The sequence below is a fragment of the Erythrolamprus reginae genome, chromosome 5, assembly GCF_031021105.1.
Source record: "Erythrolamprus reginae isolate rEryReg1 chromosome 5, rEryReg1.hap1, whole genome shotgun sequence".
Lineage (NCBI taxonomy): Eukaryota > Metazoa > Chordata > Lepidosauria > Squamata > Dipsadidae > Erythrolamprus > Erythrolamprus reginae.
In genome coordinates, this window is record NC_091954.1 from 100,611,746 (window position 1) to 100,632,867 (window position 21,122).

General features: G+C 41.3%; 1 protein-coding gene across 9 annotated transcripts in view; it reads right to left on the bottom strand.

Moving 5' to 3' along the window:
- Positions 1-3,302: 3,302 nt before the first annotated feature.
- Positions 3,303-21,122, bottom strand: part of PHC3 (polyhomeotic homolog 3) — a 70,098-nt gene continuing 52,278 nt past the window's right edge. For 6 of the 9 annotated variants that reach the window (XM_070753613.1, XM_070753614.1, XM_070753611.1 and 3 more), the window contains 6 exons: positions 18,920-19,173; positions 15,389-15,548; positions 11,150-11,264; positions 7,383-7,533; positions 7,055-7,286; positions 3,303-3,819 (listed from right to left, as the gene is read on the bottom strand). In XM_070753613.1, coding sequence (XP_070609714.1) covers positions 3,665-3,819; positions 7,055-7,286; positions 7,383-7,533; positions 11,150-11,264; positions 15,389-15,548; positions 18,920-19,173 — 1,067 coding nt within the window. In that variant the 3' untranslated portion in view covers positions 3,303-3,664. Of the gene's footprint in view, positions 3,820-7,054; positions 7,287-7,382; positions 7,534-11,149; positions 11,265-15,388; positions 15,549-18,919; positions 19,174-21,122 lie in introns of those variants that run through there. The other 3 variants (XR_011559243.1, XR_011559244.1, XM_070753616.1) reach the window with 3 other exon arrangements.

Below are 21,122 nucleotides of genomic sequence, written 5' to 3' on the forward strand. Positions count from 1 at the left end.
TTCATCGCATCACCCTGGGACATTACAAATGTCACAAATGCATGCTGAATGCTAAGGATTTGATGTTTGTTTGATTATGGGGAAATGCTGCGGCAGCCATAATTGTGAAAAATGGTTGTAAGTCACTTTTTTATCTCAGGGCTGTTGACAGTTTTAAGTTGAGGACTACTTCTGGGGTCCTCAGTGGCCTGATAATTCAACCTGACAAAAACATTTCTCACCTCCCGGGCGCGGATGGTTCCTAGTGCCGCTACCAGTGCGCTGCGTATACAGCTTTCAGTGTCTTACATGTGAATGCGTCCCAGCATGCTTTTGTTTCTGAGCATGCATAGGAAGAAAAATCTTGCGCACGTGTGGTGTTTTTGCTTCCGCACATGCACAGAAGCAAATAAGTCTCTCTCGTGTGTGCGTCTCCTTACAAGATTTTGCGCCCTACGCATGCTCAGAAGCCAAAACACACTGGGACATGCGCAGTGAAGGGCTATCAAAATTTTTACTCCCACTCTGTGGACGTGGCTTATACAGGATGCCCTGCATTTTCTTTCAACATCTTTCAGTGCAAATTGGATGCTCTGGGATGGAGCTCCATTTTCGCTACCCCACTGCGTTCCTCCCCTGTCCGGGCCGTAGCCCATCACTGGACATGCGCCTACGCAAGACACCCGAAGCTGCGCGCGCAGCTCAACTTTTGTTACCGGTGCGGCATCCTTTACTGCTCCGCTAGGAACTCACTACTGCCACAATGCAAGTGGAAGGAGGCATGTCTGTCAAATTATCCACATGCCAATCACCCGAATAGTAATGCTTCCGTGTTCTTTCAGCAATTGTTTGCAATCATAGACACGCCCCGATTCAAATTGTTTCCTTGGGGATTAAGCTAGAACAAAACCTGCTTCCCCCCCCCCTCTTACAGACAGAATCCTTTGTGCTTCTCTTCATATCCTGTATTCTTCAGAGGAACAATACTGTAACTACTACTGACTACATAAGAATAATACCATAATCCTCTTTAGAAAATTACTGTTAAGGTTATAACATTGTGCAGCTAATGAAAGTCAAGTGTGCATTTGGGTTAAAATATACAATGCTTATCATACTACTATGAATATGAAATTGTGCTCTGCCCACAACTACAGAATATGCAAAAAATAATTAGATATTTAAAATATAAACATTCAAAGAAAAGCCATTCACAAAACTAAATCAACCCCGATATTCAACTCGATACAATTGAAATCGTTTGCTAAAAGTGACTTATAAACCAACATGTTTGTACTTTTTAATTTAGTCCTTTAAAGGATCCTTGCATTTAAATTCTTCAAAGTGGGACTGAAGTGGCTATTTTTGTTGGGAACATCAACAAATGGGGACAAATTTGTAATTCTGTTTTGGAGTAAGTTCCCTTTACAAAGCTATCTTTATTTCCAACAATTGTTCATAATCTTTGCTTGGCTGATAACAAATTGTCATATTTTTGCTATATAGCCACAAAGCCTTACTGTACAAATTGTGTAAAAGTTGAGTATTGGAGAATAATGCAATACTATCTTAGATCCCCCCCCCCCCCCCGGTGTGCCTGTTTCAACAATAGCAATTAACTTTCTTAAGAGAAATAGATTGCTTCAATAACCTTATGAAATCAATAATATGAAATCAGTAAAACATCTTAAGTGCTCTTGCTAGCTCTAAATAACTGTCAATCAGTCAATAGAGGTAATAACCATTATCTAATAATTCTCTAATCAAATAGATACAGGATGATAATTACTGTAATTACTAATGACTGACTTTCTATCATTCAGTGAAATACGCATGAGAAGGGTAATTATTTGCACCCTATCCAGGCTGCTTTTGGGAGTTTTTCAGTTTTGCAATTTTACGACCTCCGCTAGGCAGGAAGGAATTAAATGGAAAAAATCATCCTTTATCTATTTGAACAGATTCTTTCAGTGGAATAACCATAACTAGGTATCTTTACTAGTATGGAGGAATTAACTACAGTAGCTTTTTTAAAGTTCTTCCCAAGAAACAAATCTGTATTAATTATATTATAGTGAAGTCTACCTATGTCGGAAATGAATACAGACCATATGGAAGATTTACATTCAGTTACATGGAGGATTTCCCTAACCTGATCGTCCTAGCTAGGGTTGATGGGAACTGTAGTTCCCTGGGGAGTTCTGAATTGGAAGAGATCTGCTATAAGAAATTTCTTTTCTATGATAAAGGTCGCCCTTCTCGAGTGTAATCTTACCCAAGAAAAATCATTGATGTGCATGGCAAGAAGATATTTTTGGTTTATAGTGCAAAATATTAAGCAGATGCCGAGGACAAACGTATGACCACTTGCTAATAATACTTTGGTGCCATTGATTTAGGATCCTCATCACTAGGATGTCCAGTTTCTGCAGGTAACACTGGGTTGTGAGAAAAGGTTAAGAATTGAAACCAATGAAATTTAAACCTGTGCTTCTTCCAATAATGTCCCTAACAGCATGGATGGATGGATGGATGGATGGATGGATGGATGGATGGATGGATGGATGGATGGATGGATGGAAGGAAGGAAGGAAGGAAGGAAGGAAGGAAGGAAGGAAGGAAGGAAGGAAGGAAGACACAAAAGACAGATGTAAACAAAGCATAATTGCCATTTCACTTCTTTAAAAACTAATCTATCAGAGTTTCACACTAGCATATGGATGAAAGAGTACCTCTACTCTAGGGATTGGACAGATGAGTGTCAACTCCTTTGGTCTACATGAACCAGCAGCAAAGGCAAAAAGACAGTAGCATAATGCCCTCTTCAATACATAGCATCATACAACAGAGATAATGTACGTGCTTCTGTTAACAGTGCCCTGCAGCTATACTGCTGCATGTATCACACTCACTATGAAGCTCCACCCATTCGTACCTCCCCATTGACTAAGGGGGGAAAAAATCTAAACACTGATGGGGGTTCTGCTTAAAACTGGCAAGGAGGGCAGAAGATCAAAATTTCTACGGTAAGGGTGGAAGATTTGCAGGATTCCCAAAATATGACGTATGTTTTAGAGGAAAGCTTTCATGCTTTAAGGAAACGGTATCACGGTGGTTGAGCTGCAGGGTTAAAAGAGAAGAGAAGGTGAACTACAGGTTCTCTTCAAACCATAGGCTCAAGGTTAACTGAAATCCAATGAGCACAATTAAATGCATAGCATTTTACCATAGTCAATGCTTCCACAGACTCTGTGGACTCTTCTGTTAATCCGTATTTGTAAAAGCTTTCTATAAAGGAAAAAAAAGTGTATAGAAACACAATGTAAAACTGTAATCAAGGTTATATATTCAAAAGAAGCTTAATTCTTGTAACTGCCTTTTTCATTTTGGAATAAGCATCACCCATAACATTTTACATACACTTCTTAGAGCTTCCAACTGACGCTACCTCACTCAGGCTTCAATTATTTTGTTTTGTTTTGTTTTAAACCAGCACAGCTTATGCTTCCTGAATAGCTGGAAAGTTTCGAAAGTTCTTATTAAAAATGTTCCTCCGACAGTTTTTAATATGGGAAACAAAAATGCTGAGCAAAGCAAAGCAGTAAGAATTGCATCAAACACTGAGATGTTGGCTTATTACTTTACAAGTCAATTGAAAATGGTGGTTTAAACCTTGGTTTTTCCACTACAATTCCTTCAGAGAGTTGATCCGTGCGCAGATTTTTAGTGCAGGGCCTAGCTTAATATTCATTGCACTCATGAGATGATCCTCTTTTAATAAGAGAAGAGCCTGCCCATCAATCTCTTGGGCTCGGAATTCATCAGCAATATCTTGACAACCTGCAACAAAGAACAAACGTTACTAAGAAAGAAGGATGCTTGGAAATTAGGGATTTTCCAGCTTGATTTCAGTAACTTTAAAAGAATGGTACTTATCAGAATCTAACCTGAATTTACCGTGTTTCCCCGAAAATAAGACAGTGTCTTATATTAATTTTTGCTCCAAAAGTTGTGCTACGTCTTATTTTCGGGGGGTGCCTTATATTTCTCAAATAAGACAAATTCATAGGCAGAAAAGCTGACACCCCCAAAGAAAGTGTACCGTACGGTACACTGATTACGGTACGGTACCTGTCAGTATGGCACCCACACACACAAACGACGGCACTTATATGGTACAACAGTATACTCCCGCTATTGCAGCTTCCGGCCACCAGAGGAACTACAGTGTACGCACTGTAGTGGAGACTGTAATGGCGGTGAGACAGCTGCAGACTATGTCTGCTGTACTGGACGGTACAAAGAGATGGAAGGGGCCAACAGGGGACGCCACATTATTACGGTACCGCTATGAACAGCTTTGAATGGTATCGTATTTTTTTCCACCGTACCATATGTAAACTTGACTACACCTTATTTTCAGGGGTTGCCTTATACAGTGATCCCTCGATTTTTGCGATCTCGTGCTTCGCGAAACGCTATATCGCGATTTTTCCACCCGATGACGTCACTCTCTTCCTTCCTTTCTCATCTTTCTTTCTCTCTCTCTTTCTCTATCTTGCTTCTTCCTCTCTCACACTCTCTTCCTCCCTCTCTCATCTCTTTCTTTCCTTCTCTCTCTTTCTCTATCTCTTCCCCTCTTGCTGGCGGGTGGCGGGCGGGCGGGCGCATCAGCGAGGAGCCGGGGTTTCCCCTTTGCGTGGGCGGTGGGGAAACCCGGATCTTCGTCTGCTCGCTGCTGCTGCGGCCGCCCAGCAGCTGATCTGCTCGGCGGCAGCAGCGAGGAGCCGAATCGGGCTTTCCCCTTTGCGTGCAGCAGCGAGCAGACGAAGATCCGGGTTTCCCCGCCACCCACGCAAACTCCATCATCTGCGCATGCGCGGCCATGGAAAAAAGGGCGCGCATGCGCAGATGGTGTTTTTACTTCCGCAACCCTACATCGCGAAAAATCGATTATCGCGAGGGGTCTTGGAACGGAACCCTCACGATAATCGAGAGATCACTGTATTAGCAAATTCTGCAAAACCTCTGACATGCCTTACTTTCGGGGTACATCTTATTTTCGGGGAAACAGGGTAGTAATTGTGCTGAACATAGTTAGTTGTGAGTTTACATCTGAACAAATTATATTTAATTCTCAGGCGTTTACATTCTTTTATGGACTAGAATAAGAGCCGGGGGGGCAGTGGTTAGAATGTAGTACTGCAGGCTATTTCTGCTGACTGTGAGCTGCCAACAATTTGGCAGTTCAAATCTCACCAGCTCAAGGTTGACTCAGCCTTCCATCCTTCTGAGGTTGGTAAAATGGGGACCCAGAATATTGGGGGCCATATGCCGACTCTGTAAACTGCTTAGAGAGTACCGTAAAACACTGTGAAGCAGTATATAAGTCTAAGCGCTATTCCTATTATTACGCTTCTATTTCTATCAGTGTAAAACTAACTTCTATTTTGAGGCTCTCCATTTTATTGACCTTTTGAGGCTCTACGGAGAGGGGCGGCATACAAATCTAATTATTATTATTATAGTTTTTCATCTTTGTGTTTTTAAACTTGAAGAGAGTTTTGTTACTAAAAATTGTTATATAAAAAACGAACACCCCATATTAATGTGCAACCCTATCATGCTGCACATGGGGCACGGTGTCGTTCTTTTAAAATAAAATGACGTGAGAATACATTCCAGGATTTTTGATAGCCTTCCTGTAGGGCAGATGAGTTATGACAAAATGCAGAAGATACAGACTGTCTGCCATCCTGTTATGACACCTGTCACACATGTAAATTATTCTTGTGGAATCTGAGAAAAGAACCAGAAAAAGAGTTTTCACAAACAAGCAGGTCTTCTCAAGATATTCTGAAAATAAATTCTAAATATATCACATGCAATAAGCCAGTGATGGTGAACCTATGGTGAACCTATGGCACGGGTGGTACGCGGAATCATATCTCCTGGCACTTTAGCCATTGCCCTAGCTCAGTTCCAATGTGCACACACGTTTGAAAATTCAAAACAATGTTCTTTATCCCAAAATTCAAAATAAACTAAGCACTCTTTTTGTATTGCAAAGAGCACTCGTCCAAAAACAACCGGGTAGTCTGTACAATTTCCCTTAAGCAGTCATTAAGTACTTAGCTAGCAGCTGTGAAGAAACTTCACACCCCTTCTTCTTCCAAGGAAGTGAGACACACACACACACACACACACACACACACACACGTCACTCTGCTTTGCTTTCAAAGGCGTGAAAAATCAATAAACAAAGTCCAGAAAACAGCAACACAGGATTCCTGAAGAACTGCGATCAGATACTCTTCCACAACGGCCAAACCCACATGCTGCTATTTATAGCAGCAGCCCTAATTACTGGAGCCCCACCCAAACACAGGTGGCCTCACTTATCTCCTGTAATATGTCCTTACTTGGTCTCTTCTATGCATAATTCTGTGCTTACATGGGTCCAAGACGTCTTCATCCGAATCAATGGAAGATAAGGGAGATTGACTGCCTGGGCTGTGTGCCAAGCCCCCCTCTTCCAAGTCACTCCCACCTTCTTCTTCATCCGAGGAAACTAAACTCTGAACTGACTCTGTCGGCAATAACACAGGCCTGTGACATGTTGAAGTTTCCCCTGCATCCACCTCCACATTCCCTGGGGCAGGAGCTGGGCCAGAGACAACCACAACACAACGGCATTGAAAAAAGTGGATTTATGATTGTTTCTTTCCCCACACTTACGACTGTTACAGTATCCCCAGTCACCTGATCAAAACTCAGATGCTTGGCAACGCGCTCCTTATTTATGACGGATGCAGTTTTGAGGACATTTTTGTGACCTCTTGACAAACAAACTCAAGAGGGAAGCCAGATTCAATTAACGACCGCGTTACTCACTTAGCAACTGTAGGGATTCACTTAACAACGGTCCTAAAGTGAGGCAAAATGCACTTCAACAAACGTTTCACAACAAAAATCTGGAGCTCAAAGAGGGCCGTAAGTCGAGGGCTACCCGTATTCCCCCCCCTCCCACCAACAAGCCTGCCTTCGCAAACTGACATCGGTTTCTGCTGCGTACCAGGTAACGAACGGATGAAGGCCCATACATCTTCAACGGTCCAGCCCGATGGGACCGACTGCACGGCTGGCGACAAATCCACGTTGTCGGCTGTTTTCCGAATTCTCAGTTCCCTAAGTTCCCGCTCCCTCTCTCTCTCGCTTTGCCTTCGCAGGCGAGTGGTCATGGCGACTGGCACGCTGTCTTCCTGAGAGGCCAAGTCTTCTTCTGCAGATGGATAAGTAATTGGTAGCTGGAAAATGTAGTACAGACAAACCACAGTATAACCATTTTTCTTTGCGACTCTTGTTAAAAGGACACCGTGGAGTTCAATTAGTATTCTACAGACCTGTCGAAGGAAGTGCTCCCTTGGAGCTCCGTCAGAGCCACTGGGACGCCGCCCTCGCCGCCCAAGACCTGGATTATCCGGACTGCGGCTCCAGCGGCTGTTCTTGTCTGATGAGTACAATCCAAATTTCTTGCCGCAACTCACGTTATACCTGGATGCAAATGAGGGAAAGTGTGCAATCATTATATAGAGCCAGGGTGGCGCAGCAGGTAGAGTACTGTACTGCAGGCCACTGAAGCTGACTGTAGATTTGTAGGTCAGCGGTTCAGATCTCATCACTGGCTCATGGTTGACTCAACCTTTCATTCTTCGGAGGTGGGTAACATGAGGACCCGGATTGTGGGGGCAATAGGCTGGTTCTGTTAAACAGTTACATGTTGTAAGCCGCCCTGAGTCTAAGGAGCATAAAAATCAAATGAATATATATATATGTTTGTTTTTGTAGATTTTCACGGATTTTCACGGGTATATGTATCTAGATTGTTCTGAGTTCGGGTTTTGCCCCGTGTAATATTTTGAGTGTCTATACGACGTTTCGGTGAAATCACATTCACCATCATCAGGCTGAAGTTGTAAGCTTCGTGCTGCTGTAAATATAGTTTGTTTGCAACTGCCATTTGTACCTTATAAATAGTGGTGGGGGTGGAGATTTGGTTTGAATGTAGCAAATAGATTGGGTGGCTATGTTTTAGTGATTTGATTGGTTGGTGGAATCACATTTAGTTGAAGGATTGACATGGTGATGGTTATGATATGTTTTTTTGTTTAAGGCTGGTTTCCAAATCTCTGGTAGGCGGGACATGTCATCTCGTTTGTTCATGCTGAGGGGGTGTTTTTCTATCTCTATGGCTTCCATGATTATTCTTTTATATACGTGTTCTGTTTTGGAAAGTAATTTAGTTTTTTCAAAGTCAATTTCATGCCCTGTTTTTTTAATGTGCTGAACAAGAGAGGAAGTTTTTTCTTCTTTTTTGACTGCATTCTTATGTTCTGCAATGCGTGCGTTTATTCTTCGATTAGTTTGTCCAATGTATGTGGCTACACATGTTTTGCAAGGGATTTCATAGATTCCTTGGTTTTCAAGTTGGATTTTATCTTTTGGGTTTCTTAGGATGTTTGATATTTTTTGGTTAGTGACAAATGAATATATATATGGGAGTGTGTATGTGTGTATATATGTATATGTGTGTATGCATATGTGTGTGTGTGTGTGTATGTATACCCTCAACACTGTCAGACTTTCTACTAAATCTGCACTTCTATTCTACTAGTTTTTCTCATCATTCCTATCACCCATTTCCTCCCATGTTGACTGTAACTTGTTTGCTTATATCCTAAGATTTTTATTAATATTGCTTCTTCATTGCTTATTTGACCCCTATGACAATCATTAAGTGTCGTACCACATGATTCTTGACAAATGTATATTTTATTTTATGTACACTGAGAGCATATGCACCAAGACAAATTCCTTGTGTGTCCAATCACACTTGGCCAATAAAATTCTATTCTATTCTATATTTGTGGCCAGCTTTTAAGCTCTTAAATACGACAAATGTGGCAACCTTGTTTATTCCTTTCTTTAATAGTATCAAACTGAATATAGACCTCACAGCTTATGGATTGCAATTAACATAAGAACATAAGAATATAAGAACATAATTATAGTAGTATTGATGATGCATAATTGATAGACTAGATTTTATCATGGATTTATCTGTCATTTATCATTTTATCCAACAACTTTTGATTGTGTATTCACTGAATGTTTTTATTTGTTTTGGTCTATGACTGTAATAGTAAATTTGAATTTGATACTACAATGGAAACTGTTCTGTGCATGGCCTTCAGAGCGAACCCCCCGACTCAAAAACGCACACACAGTGTAAAGCAGATTTAAAATGGCAAGGAAAAAGGCAGATATTTCTCTTTCCAGAATGAAGCATCAGCAAGGTCTGAGAAAAGCATCAAACTCAGCCTAACTGGACTTCTTTAGATAACAAGCCCATTTATCTTTTTTTTTAGAAGAGAATAGAATTTTTATTGGCCAAATGTGATTGGACACATAAGGAATTTGTCTTGGTGCATATGCTCTCAGCGTACATAAAATAAAATATAAATTTGTCAAGAATCATGTGGTACAACACTTAATGATTGTCATATGGGTCAAATAAGCAATGAAGAAGCAATATTAATAAAAATCTTAGGATATAAGCAACAAGTTACAGTCATACAGTCAACATGGGAGGAAGTGGGTGATAGGAATGATGAGAAAAACTAGTAGAATAGAAGTGCAGATTTAGTAGAAAGTCTGACAGTGTTGAGGGAATTATTTATTTAGCAGAGTGATGGCGTTCGGGGAAAAAGCTGTTCTTGTGTCTAGTTGTCTTGGTGTGCGGTGCTCTGTAGAGACGTTTTGAGGGTAGGAGTTGAAACAATTTAAAATTTAAGCATATGAATCAGCTCACCGAAATTCTGAGCAAAAATCCTCCAGCAGATAATGTGTTTTTCTGAGGCAGAAACCATGGTTTTGAAACCTAGGCGGCACACGTATATGTTGGAGCTGAGCTAGGGCAATGGCTCGCCTGCCAACAGATATGGCTCTGTGTGCCACCTGTGGCACCTATGCCATAGGTTTGCCATCACTATGCTAGGTTGACAGAAACTGGGACCAGTAACAGGAACTCACCCCGTTTCAAGGCACTAGGGCAGTGATGGCGAACCTATGGTATGAGTACCACAGGTGGCCCGTGGAGCCAAATCTGCTGGCACGCGAGCTGTTAACCTAGCTCAGCTCCAAGTACATGTGTGTGCTGGCCAGCTGATTTTTGGCTTGTACAAAGGTTCTGGGAGGGCGTTTTTGGCTTCCAAAGAGCCTCCCGGGGGATGGGAGGGCGTCCAGGGAGATGAGGAAGGGCAATTTTACCCTCCCCAGGCTCCAAAGCCTTTGGGGCCTGGGGAGAGTGAAACCCGAGCCTGCTGGGCCCACCAGAAGTTGGGAAACAGGTCGTTTCCAGCCTCCAGAGAGGCTCTGGGGGATGAGGGAAGCTGTTTTCATCCTCCCCAGTCATTGAATTATGAGTGTGGGCACTCGCGCATGCGCGATAGTGCTCACCCACACTCTTTTGGCACCTAAAGGAAAAAAAGATTTGCCATTATCTCAGGGACCGCCTTCTGCTGCACAAATCCCAGCGACCAGTTAGGTCCCATAGAGAGGGTCTTCTCTACACAATGTCGCTTGGCGGGACCCAGGGGAAGAGCCTTCTCTGTGGCGGCCCCGGCCCTCTGGAACCAACTCCCCCCAGAGATTAGAATTGCCCCCACCCTCCTTGCCTTTCATAAGCTTCTTAAAACCCACCTCTTCCGCCAGGCATGGGGGAACTGACATACTCTTTCCCCCTAGGCCTTTACAATTTTATGCATGGTATGTCTGTCTGTATGTTTGGTTTTATAATAAGGGTTTTTAACTGTTTTAATATTGGATTTTTATATGCTGTTTTTATTACTGTTGTTAGCCGCCCCGAGTCTCCGGAGAGGGGCGGCATACAAATCCAATAAATAAAATAAATAAATAAATCACTGCATTAGGGATTCAAACTGCTGACCTTTCAATCAACAAGCTCAGCGTCTTAGCCACTGAGCCACCACGTCTCACTGAATACCTATGCTTGGGATTCATTTGATTTAGTACATAAGAAGTTGATTCCAAATCGTGCACTGTATTCATGGTTTTTACAATCTGTCAAATGATAACTAATGAAGAATACCTCTTAGCACAGGACATGGTGCAGAACCGTTTCGACCTCAGGAACTTGTTCGGGTACCCCATTTTCCCACAAAATTCACACTTCAGGAGGTCTGTCTCCATCTCATCCAGCCCCTCTAAAGGAAACAGCAGAATAAAAGCAATTAGTTTGAAGCAGTTTGAAGCAGTCCATTGTGGTCGGGCAGTAGGAAAAGCAAGTAGGATGCTCGGCTGCATAGCTAGAGGTATAACAAGCAGGAAATATAGAAACATAGAAGTCTGACGGCAGAAAAAGACCTCATGGTCCATCTAGTCTGCCCTTATACTATTTTAGGTATTTTATCTTAGGATGGATATATGTTTATCCCAGGCATGTTTAAATTCAGTTACTGTGGATTTATCTACCACGTCTGCGGGAAGTTTGTTCCAAGGATCTACTACTCTTTCAGTAAAATAATATTTTCCCATGCTGCTTTTGATCTTTCCCCCAACTAACTTCAGATTGTGTCCCCTTGTTCTTGTGTTCACTTTCCTATTAAAAACACTTCCCTCCTGGACCTTATTTAACCCTTTAATATATTTAAATGTTTCAATCATGTCCCCCCTTTTCCTTCTGTCCTCCAGACTATACAGATTCAGTTCATTAAGTCTTTCCTGATACGTTTTATGCTTAAGACCTTCCACCATTCTTGTAGCCCGTCTTTGGACCCGTTCAATTTTGTCAATATCTTTTTGTAGGTGAGGTCTCCAGAACTGAGCACAGTATTCCAAATGTGGTCTCACCAGCATTCTATATAGCGGGATCATAATCTCCCTCTTCCTGCTTGTTATACCTCTAGCTATGCAGCCAAGCATCCTACTTGCTTTCCCTACCGCCTGATTGCACTGTTCACCCATTTTGAGACTGTCAGAAATCACTACCCCTAAATCCTTTTCTTCTGAAGTATTTGCTAACACAGAACTGCCAATACAATACTCAGATTGAGGAATCCTTTTCCCCAAGTGCATTATTTTACATTTGGAAACATTAAACTGCAGTTTCCATTGCTTTGACCATTTATCTAGTAAAGCTAAATCATTTACCATATTACAGACGCCTCCAGGAATATCAACCCTATTGCACACTTTAGAGTCATCGGCAAATAGGCAAACCTTCCCTACCAAACCTTCCCCTATGTCACTCACAAACATAGAGGGAGATTGTGATCCCCTTATATAGAGCGCTGGTGAGACCACTTTTGGAATACTGTGTTCAGTTTTGGAGACCTCCCCTACAAAATTCACAAAATTGAACGGGTCCAAAGACAGGCTACAAGAATGGCATAAAACGTATCAGGAAAGACTTAATGAACTCAATCTGTATAGTCTGGAGGACAGAAGGAAAAGGGGGGACATGATCGAAACATTTAAATATGTTAAAGGGTTAAATAAGGTTCAGGAGGGAAGTGTTTTTAATAGGAAAGTGAACACAAGAACAAGGGGACACAATCTGAAGTTAGTTGGGGGAAAGATCAAAAGCAACGTGAGAAAATATTATTTCACTGAAAGAGTAGTAGATCCTTGGAACAAACTTCCAGCAGACCTGGTTGGTAAATCCACAGTAACTGAATTTAAACATGCCTGGGATAAACATATATCCATTGTAAGATAAAATACAGGAAATAGTATAAGGGCAGACTAGATGGACCATGAGGTCTTTTTCTGCCGTCAGTCTTCTATGTTTCTTGGGGAATTGTGTGCCAATATGATCTGACGTTTGGCAGCAATTCTTGAAAGCTAGTGGTCATGAGGAAGGCCCTTTCTCATGATTGAACCTTTCCTGATTTAAAGTCAAGATTTTTTTTTAAAAAAAAGGAAAAATGAAGTAAATCAAGAACACAGCAGATTAAGACAATTTTTTAAATTATCCAATAGACCACCTCATTCTAGGAACTTTGTATATTATTACAATTAACCTCATTAATTGTGAATATGTTCACAATTAAAATTAGAAATTGAAGATGTTTTTGTGTTGTTTTATGCATTTTAGCTGGAAATTATATGTCTTTTGATCCTGCAAAATCATATATATTTTAGCAATAATAAAAGAGTTCCTACATACACAGGTTCAGCATTCAAAACTAAGTCCTGCCTACACTTTCCGAGAACAAGGCTCATTTAAATTAAAAATAAGATTGATAACTACATGGCTTATCCTCCAAAATAATATATTTAAGACTAAATTTAGGACTAAAACAGCCCGGAAAAAGCCTTGAGAATGGGCTGAAAAAAGCCTCAAAAACAGCCAGAAAAAAGGTGTGAAAAAGGACAAAAAAAGACCCCAAAACTGGGTGTGCAGAGGCCAAAAAAATGGCTGGCAGGTCAGCAGAGCCTGAGCAATATTCGGTCTATAAATTGCAAAGACATTTTCATTCTCTTTTGGGGGACAAAAAAATGCATCTTATTGTCCAAAAAATACAGTAATCTAACATAAAAAGCTAAAGCCAGGTACTCTTATCTATCTATCTATCTATCTATCTATCTATCTATCTATCTATCTATCTATCTATCTATCTATCTATCTATCTATTTGTCAGACATGTATAGGATAATAGTTTGTATAAACATAAGTAAAAAGTAATGATAAAAGAAGACAATAGGACAGGGACGGTAGGCACAATGGTGCGCTTATGCACGCCCCTTACAGACCTCTTAGAAACAGGGAGAGGTCAGCTGTAGACAATCTAAGGTTAAAGTTTTTGACATTTGGGGAAGAAACTAGAGAGCCAGGTAGTGCATTCCAGACATTGATCACTCTACTGCTGAAGTGGTATTTTCTGCAGTCGAGTTTAGAGCGGCTTACATTTAGTTTGAATCTAGGACGTGCTGGTGTATTGCTGCGGTTGAAGGTGAAATAGTCATTAACAGGAAGGACGTTTTGGTATATGATTTTATGAACTACAGTTAGATCAGATAGGAAACGACGTAGTGGTAGATTGTCTAATTGCAGTATTTCAAGTCGGGTGGAATAAAGTATTCTGTTGCGAGCGGAGAAGTGAAGGACTCTTCTTGTGAAATATTTCTGGACTTTCGATTGTATTAATGTCTGATTTGCAATGCAGGCTCCAGACTGGTGAGCTGTATTCTAGAATTGGTCTAACAAATGTTTTGTAAGCTCTGGTTAGCAGTACAATGTTGCCAGAGAAGAAGCTACGTAAGATTAGATTAACAACTCTTACCGCTTTTTTGGCAATTTTACAGTGGGCTCTAGCACTTAGGTTGTGGGATATGAGTATTCCAAGCTCTTTGACAGGTCAACTACAAGTTCATTTCCTTCAAGTTTGTATTATGATTCTTTTTTCTGCTGCTGCTAAAAAAAAGTACAATGGTACCTCTACTTAGGAACTTAATTTGTTCCATGACTAGATTCTTAAGTAGAAAAGTTTGTAAGAAGAAGCAATTTTTTCCATAGGAATCAATGTAAAAGCAAATAATGTGTGTGATTGGGGAAACCACAGGGAGGGTGGAGGCCCTGTTTCCTCCCAGGAGATTCTTAGAGAAGCCCCATGGAGACTTCGTTCCACCTTTTCCAGCCCTGTTTCTTCCCAGGAGATTCCTAGAGAAGCCCCACAGAGGCTTCTCCCCGCCTTTTCTGGCCTTGTTTCCTCCCAGGAGATTACTAGAGAGGCCCTATAGAGGCTTCTCCCTGCATTTTCTGGCCTTGTTTCCTCCCAGGAGATTACTAGAGAGGCCCTACAGAGGCTTCTCCCTGCCTTTTCTGGCCTTGTTTCCTCCCAGGAGATTCCTAGAGAAGCCCCACAGAGGCTTCTCCCCGCCTTTTCTGGCCTTGTTTCCTCCCAGGAGATTACTAGAGAGGCCCTACAGAGGCTTCTCCCTGCCTTTTCTGGCCTTGTTTCCTCCCAGGAGATTGCTAGAGAGGCCCTACAGAGGCTTATCCCCGCCTTTTCTGGCCTTGTTTCCTCCCAGGAGATTGCTAGAGAGGCCCTACAGAGGCTTCTCCCTGCCTTTTCCGGTTACAGGTTCAGAGGCTTGGGTTTGTAAGTGGAAAATGGTTCTTGAGAAGAGGCAAAAAACCCTCGAACACCCAGTTCTTATCTAGAAAAGTTCATAAGTAGAGGCGCTCTTAGGTAGAGGTACCACTGTACTCTCTTTAAAATCCCTCTTTTTAAGAACCTGGTATCTCAAAGGTAAGTCTGGATGATATTTAAAGCTCCTGGTAAAGTTGAGGAATAAATATTCAGATTAAACGAGATACAAAAACCTTCATTAATGATGTCCTCCATCTCCGTGTCCGAGGAGTTATCTGCATGTTTGGCATTGTTCTGAAGCTCTGGTTCGACACACATAACATTCACACCTTGCTCCTCCAACAAGAGTCTCTTTTTTGCAGGCTCATCAGTCAGAAGAGATGAACAACTTACCTGTTAAGAGAGAAAAAAAATGAAATCATTAACCAAACATACATACCTTTGGTTTCTCATATCAACTGTCTGAAGATTTTATCGTCTAATTTACTGCTACAAGGACATACAGAGCCATAGATTAGATTAGATGCTTCCACCAATTTCAAAGACACACACTAGTGTAGCCATTTGGGGTCCAGAGGCTATGGGTGAACCAACATATGGAAGAAAATGTGAAATGAAATATGAAGATATGAAGAGGGGGGAAAAAAATCAGATTTTAATATCAAATCAACTTTCTTTGAATCTTCCATTTGTGACTTTGTAATGAGATGCCACAGAAAAACAAAAAATGTTATCTTCTGAACACATTCTGAGTTACTGTTCTATTATTTTAAGAGGAAATTAAGAGTCTTGATTTTATTATTAATTAAGAGTCATTATTAATTAAGAGCCTAATTAATAATAAATAAATAAATTGATTATATTCTGTGCTTCTTTCCAGCCCTGACATGCACAGAAAAACAAACTGAGAAATATTACTTTTTTGTTATGAAAGAGAGTTAGCACCTTTGTATGGAGTGCCATAAGTTGAAAACACATCTATTCCCTCTCTCTCTGTTTATGTGTGTGATTTTCCATTTGCCTTTGGATGTGCAGCTCTTATGTGCAATTTTGCAAGCTGCACTGAATCCTAATAGTACATTTAAATTTAACAATATATTTAATAATAAAGGAGTACAAATAATTGCATTTACGAAACAGAAAAGTATTGAGCCTTAGTTGTACAGTGGTACCTCATCATACGAACTTAATTGGTTCCAGGAGGAGGTTCGTAAGGTGAAAAGTTCGTAAGGTGAAACAATGTTTCCCACAGAAATCAATGTAAAAGCAAATAATGCGTGCAAATCCTTCAGGAAAATCCCAAACTTTAGAAGGGAGGCGAACAGAGGGCAGGGAGGAGCAGCTAAAGGGGGCGGGTGGAAGAAGCAAGGCTAGGCTGAAGGGTGAGTGGGAAGGAAGAAAGGCAAGGGGGGCGCCCCTCCCTTTTCTTTTTTCAAAAGACACAGTTTCAGTGCCTTTGCAAGCATGCAAAATCTTTACTCCTCCAACCTGCCCCTCCCTTTTCTTTCTTAAAAAGACACCGTTTCAGTGCCTTTGCAAGCATGCAAAATCTTTACTCCTCCAAGCTGCCCCTCCCTTTTCTTTCTTAAAAAGACACCGTTTCAGTGCCTTTGCAAGCATGCAAAATCTTTACTCCTCCAAGCTGCCCCTCCCTTTTCTTTCTTAAAAAGACACCGTTTCAGTGCCTTTGCAAGCATGCAAAATCTTTACTCCTCCAAGCTGCCCCTCCCTTTTCTTTCTTAAAAAGACACCGTTTCAGTGCCTTTGCAAGCATGCAAAATCTTTACTCCTCCAAGCTGCCCCTCCCTTTTCTTTCTTAAAAAGACACCGTTTCAGTGCCTTTGCAAGCATGCAAAATCTTTACTCCTCCAAGCTGCCCCTCCCTTTTCTTTCTTAAAAAGACACCGTTTCAGTGCCTTTGCAAGCATGCAAAATCTTTACTCCTCCAAGCTGCCCCTCCCTTTTCTTTCTTAAAAAGACACCGTTTCAGTGCCTTTGCAAGCATGCAAAATCTTTACTCCTCCAAGCTGCCCCTCCCTTTTCTTTCTTCAAAAAAGGGGGGGGGAAAGAAACCCCTTCATCCCAGCAGCAGCTGCTTGGGTTCGTAAGGTGAAAATAGTTCGGAAGAAGAAGCAAAAAAATCTTAAACACCGGGTTCGTATCTTGAAAAGTTCGTTAGAAGAGGCGTTCGTAAGATGAGGTACCACTGTATTTAAAAGCTGTCTTCAACAAAAAGGCAGAAATGTCACCTTACTTCTACCCTGAGGGCTTATCTTCTTTGAGAAGCAACCTACCTCTGGGAAAGAAGGATTTCCCCCCAAAAAGACAATGGGAAGGACAAACAAAAATCAACAGAAAGAATCACACTTCTCAATCACACACTGAATATTCCTCAACTATGGATCTTATCTATCTTGATCCCTGCTCCCAGAATAGTTTTTTTTTAAAATCTCTAAACAAATATAACTAAAAACAAATCAGTTTTAAGTATGGTTTAAATGTAACTTTAAAGAGACATTGTTTTCTTTTTTAAAATTATTGATGGACTAATCCCTGACATTTATGTTCAGGTTATGTTTTTTTTAATTTCCAGATTCAACGAGATTTACAGGGAATAAATACAATAATTACTAGGACTTATGGGTCCTTCAGAATTTTATTTATCAAATATATTTAGCCACACAGTTCACCAGAAGTGACTCTGGTAAAAATGCTGTTGATGTTGGGGAAAGGAAATGTGGTCATTTTGCTTTTATGCTTACTCTTGACAACACTCAACATGTATACTATGACCTCACATGTTTTCTTCATTTATAGTGTCCCCAGCCATCCATATGTTAAGTCTTTTGTTACAAAATTTGGTGGGTGGAAACATGAACCAGGCAGAGATTGTAGGAAGAGTCTACAGTGGCAAATACAGTGGTACCTCTACTTAAGAATGCTTCTACTTAAGAACTTTTGTAGATAGAAACATAGAAACAGAAAAAGACCTCATGGTCCATCTAGGCTGCCCTTATACTGTTTTTTGTATTCTATCTTAGGATGGATATATGTTTATCCTAGGCAAGTTTAAATTCAGTTACTGTGGATTTATCTACCACGTCTGCTGGAAGTTTGTTCCAAGGATCTACTACTTTTTCAGTAAAATAATATTTTCTCATGTTGCTTTTGATCTTTCCCCCAACTAATTTCAGATTGTGTCCCCTTAAGCCTTAAAGTTTTGGATTTTTTTGATTCTCCTTCTTCCTTCAGCAGCGACTGTCCTCCTCCCCTTCTTCCTCCTCCTTCTCCCACCCAAATTCCGAGCTTTTATTTTTTTCCTAATGGGTTTGCACACATTATTTGCTTTTACTTTGATTCCTATGGGAAAAATTGCTTCTACTTACAAACGTTTCTACTTAAGAACCTGGTCACGGAACAAATTAAGTTCTTAAGTAGAGGTACCACTGAATTCTCAAAGCACCTGGAGTCCCACCTTTTCCAGCCAACAAATTTTACTAAAAGGCATACATTTTTGTGAGTTGTCTGATTATTTCCGGCAGAGGTCATTCTGATTTTTAGAACATTGTTGGGCAAAAAACTTAAAATTTCACTGACTCCATGAAAAACAGACAATAATAATTACTATAAAACAATTAGCCTACATTATTCAGAATAACAAAGATTAAAGAAACAGAAGCCCCAAATAACCATAGCACATTGCCTTTTAAAAGGAAAATATCACACATACAGGGTGCAACGATGTATTTTTTTTTTACACTTACAGGAAATGGTTCTAACCCCTCTTGGATCACAAAGCCCTCAATAACATGAGTCAGGATTTGTGGTTTAACGATAGCCTGTGGAAGTTTGTTTTCTATACTAGGGTTTTTATTGGATACTGATGCGCTGTTAGTCCTTGTTGCAATTGCTGGGAGCAAAAGAGGTGGCTGTGGAATAGAGGCATGTGAAGGGTCTGATGGTGATTTAATTACAGATGCGCTGACTGATGAGGCCATTGAAGGATGTCCCTCTTGTTCTGGAAAAAAAGTAATGTATGTATTTTTAAATAACTCAAATATCTTCATAATTATAGAAAGCAATACAGTGGTACCTCATGATACGAACCCCTCGCCATACGAACAACCCAAGATACGAACCCGGGGTTCGGATATTTTTTGCCTCTTCTTACGAATGTTTTCCGTCTTATGAACCCGCCGCCCGGCTGTCGCTTTTTGAAACAGCCGGGGGGCTTCCCAGCGTCCTCTTGAACCCGAACGCCAAACCCGAACTTCTGGGTTCGGCATTCGGGAGGTCGCCGAGAAGCCCCCCGGCTGTTTCAAAAGGTGACAGCTGGGCATAGGGGCTTATCGGCGGCCTCCCGAACGCCGAACCCGGAAGTTCGGCAAAAGTTGGAGTTCAGGAGGCCGCTGAGAAGCCCCACCGCCTGGCTGTCTTTTGAAACAGCCGGGGGGCTTCCCAGCATCCTCATGAACCCGAACGCCAAACCCAAACTTCCGGGTTCGGCGTTCGGGAGGACGCTGAGAAGCCCCCTGGCTGTTTCAAAAGATGACAGCCGGGCGGCGGGGCTTCTCGGCGGCCTCCTGAATGCAGAACTTTGGCCAAACTTCCGGGTTCGGCATTGAGAGAACGCTGAGAAGCGCCCGGCTGTTTCAATTGAAACAGCCGGGCGGCGGCGGTTTTTTGCATTTTCCCCCCTGTTGCACGCATTAATTGATTTTTCATTGTTTCCTATGGGAAACAATGTTTCGCCTTAAGAACTTTTCGCCTTACGAACCTCCCCCGGGAACCAATTAGGTTCGTAAGACGAGGTATTACTGTACTTTTAATTCATCACTTGGCTACTACAGAAGTTTCTTCCGTTATTTGTTGCATCAACTGACGTGGAACTTTGGAAAACGAAGCAGATCTGGGAACCGTATAGAATTTCCACACATTAATTTCTTCTGGAACAGACAAACTATGGTTCCTCTGGGGCTTTGCTGCCCTCATGAGGTTGATCGTATCTCCCGATTCCTCCACATTTACCTGGTCTAGCAAATTTGTTTACCCATTGGAAGCAACCCCTAATTTTTGAAAGTCTCTACTTCTGCAAGACCCAACGCCTAAATTAGACTTCTTTGACTTGCAAGGCCTGATGAATGTAAAGCTGTTTTGTTACAGATTCTACAGTATTCCAAGGCTCTGGTTTTTGGACTAAAAGAACTCTAAGGTTGTTGGGGCTTTGCAAAAGAGATCTTCAACAAATCAGAAAGTGGTTTCAAGACTGACAAGCTAGTAAGGGAGAGGCCAATGGATAAAGAACAGAATGGTTTTATCCTATTTCTTCTAGTAATCTCAGCTATAACAAAGCTTTCCTTTTGAATGTATTCTTGATGATGTCCAGCCTACCATCCAAGCCCTGCATGTGGATAATAACGTTTCCACCAATGTTCTATCTCTGAAAGCATCCATTCCTGCTTGCTTTTAGGAAAGTGCACAAGGAATAACTCAAGGAGTCAATCCCAGCTGTGCACTCTTTATCTACTGCTCTTCTGAGATTTGCAGACAGCTTAAGTGAAACAGTTTGCGGCTCAACTTTGCTCTGTTAACCTGCAAGACTGTTAGCTTTTTCATCACCGAAACATACGGTATTTTTCGGAGTATAAGACGCACCTTAGTTTTGGGGAAGGAAAATAGGGAAAATATAATCGACCTACCAGGCATTGATTTAGCTAGTTTTGTGTCTGGTCAGCGTCAACACATTAGTTTGCTGATTTTGAGCCCATGTGTTTGCTTGGATGGGGATAAAAAAACAGTTTCTGAAATATTTCACTTGTCTCTCTCTTCATCAGAGAGAAACAATGAGAAAATCCGGCAAAGGGACGATTGATCGCTTTGCTAGCAAAGCACGGAAGATTGCTTCACTGCTAGCACCTCATTAAGGCTGAAAAAAGGCTCGGCTGATTGTCGGAGGGAACAGCAATG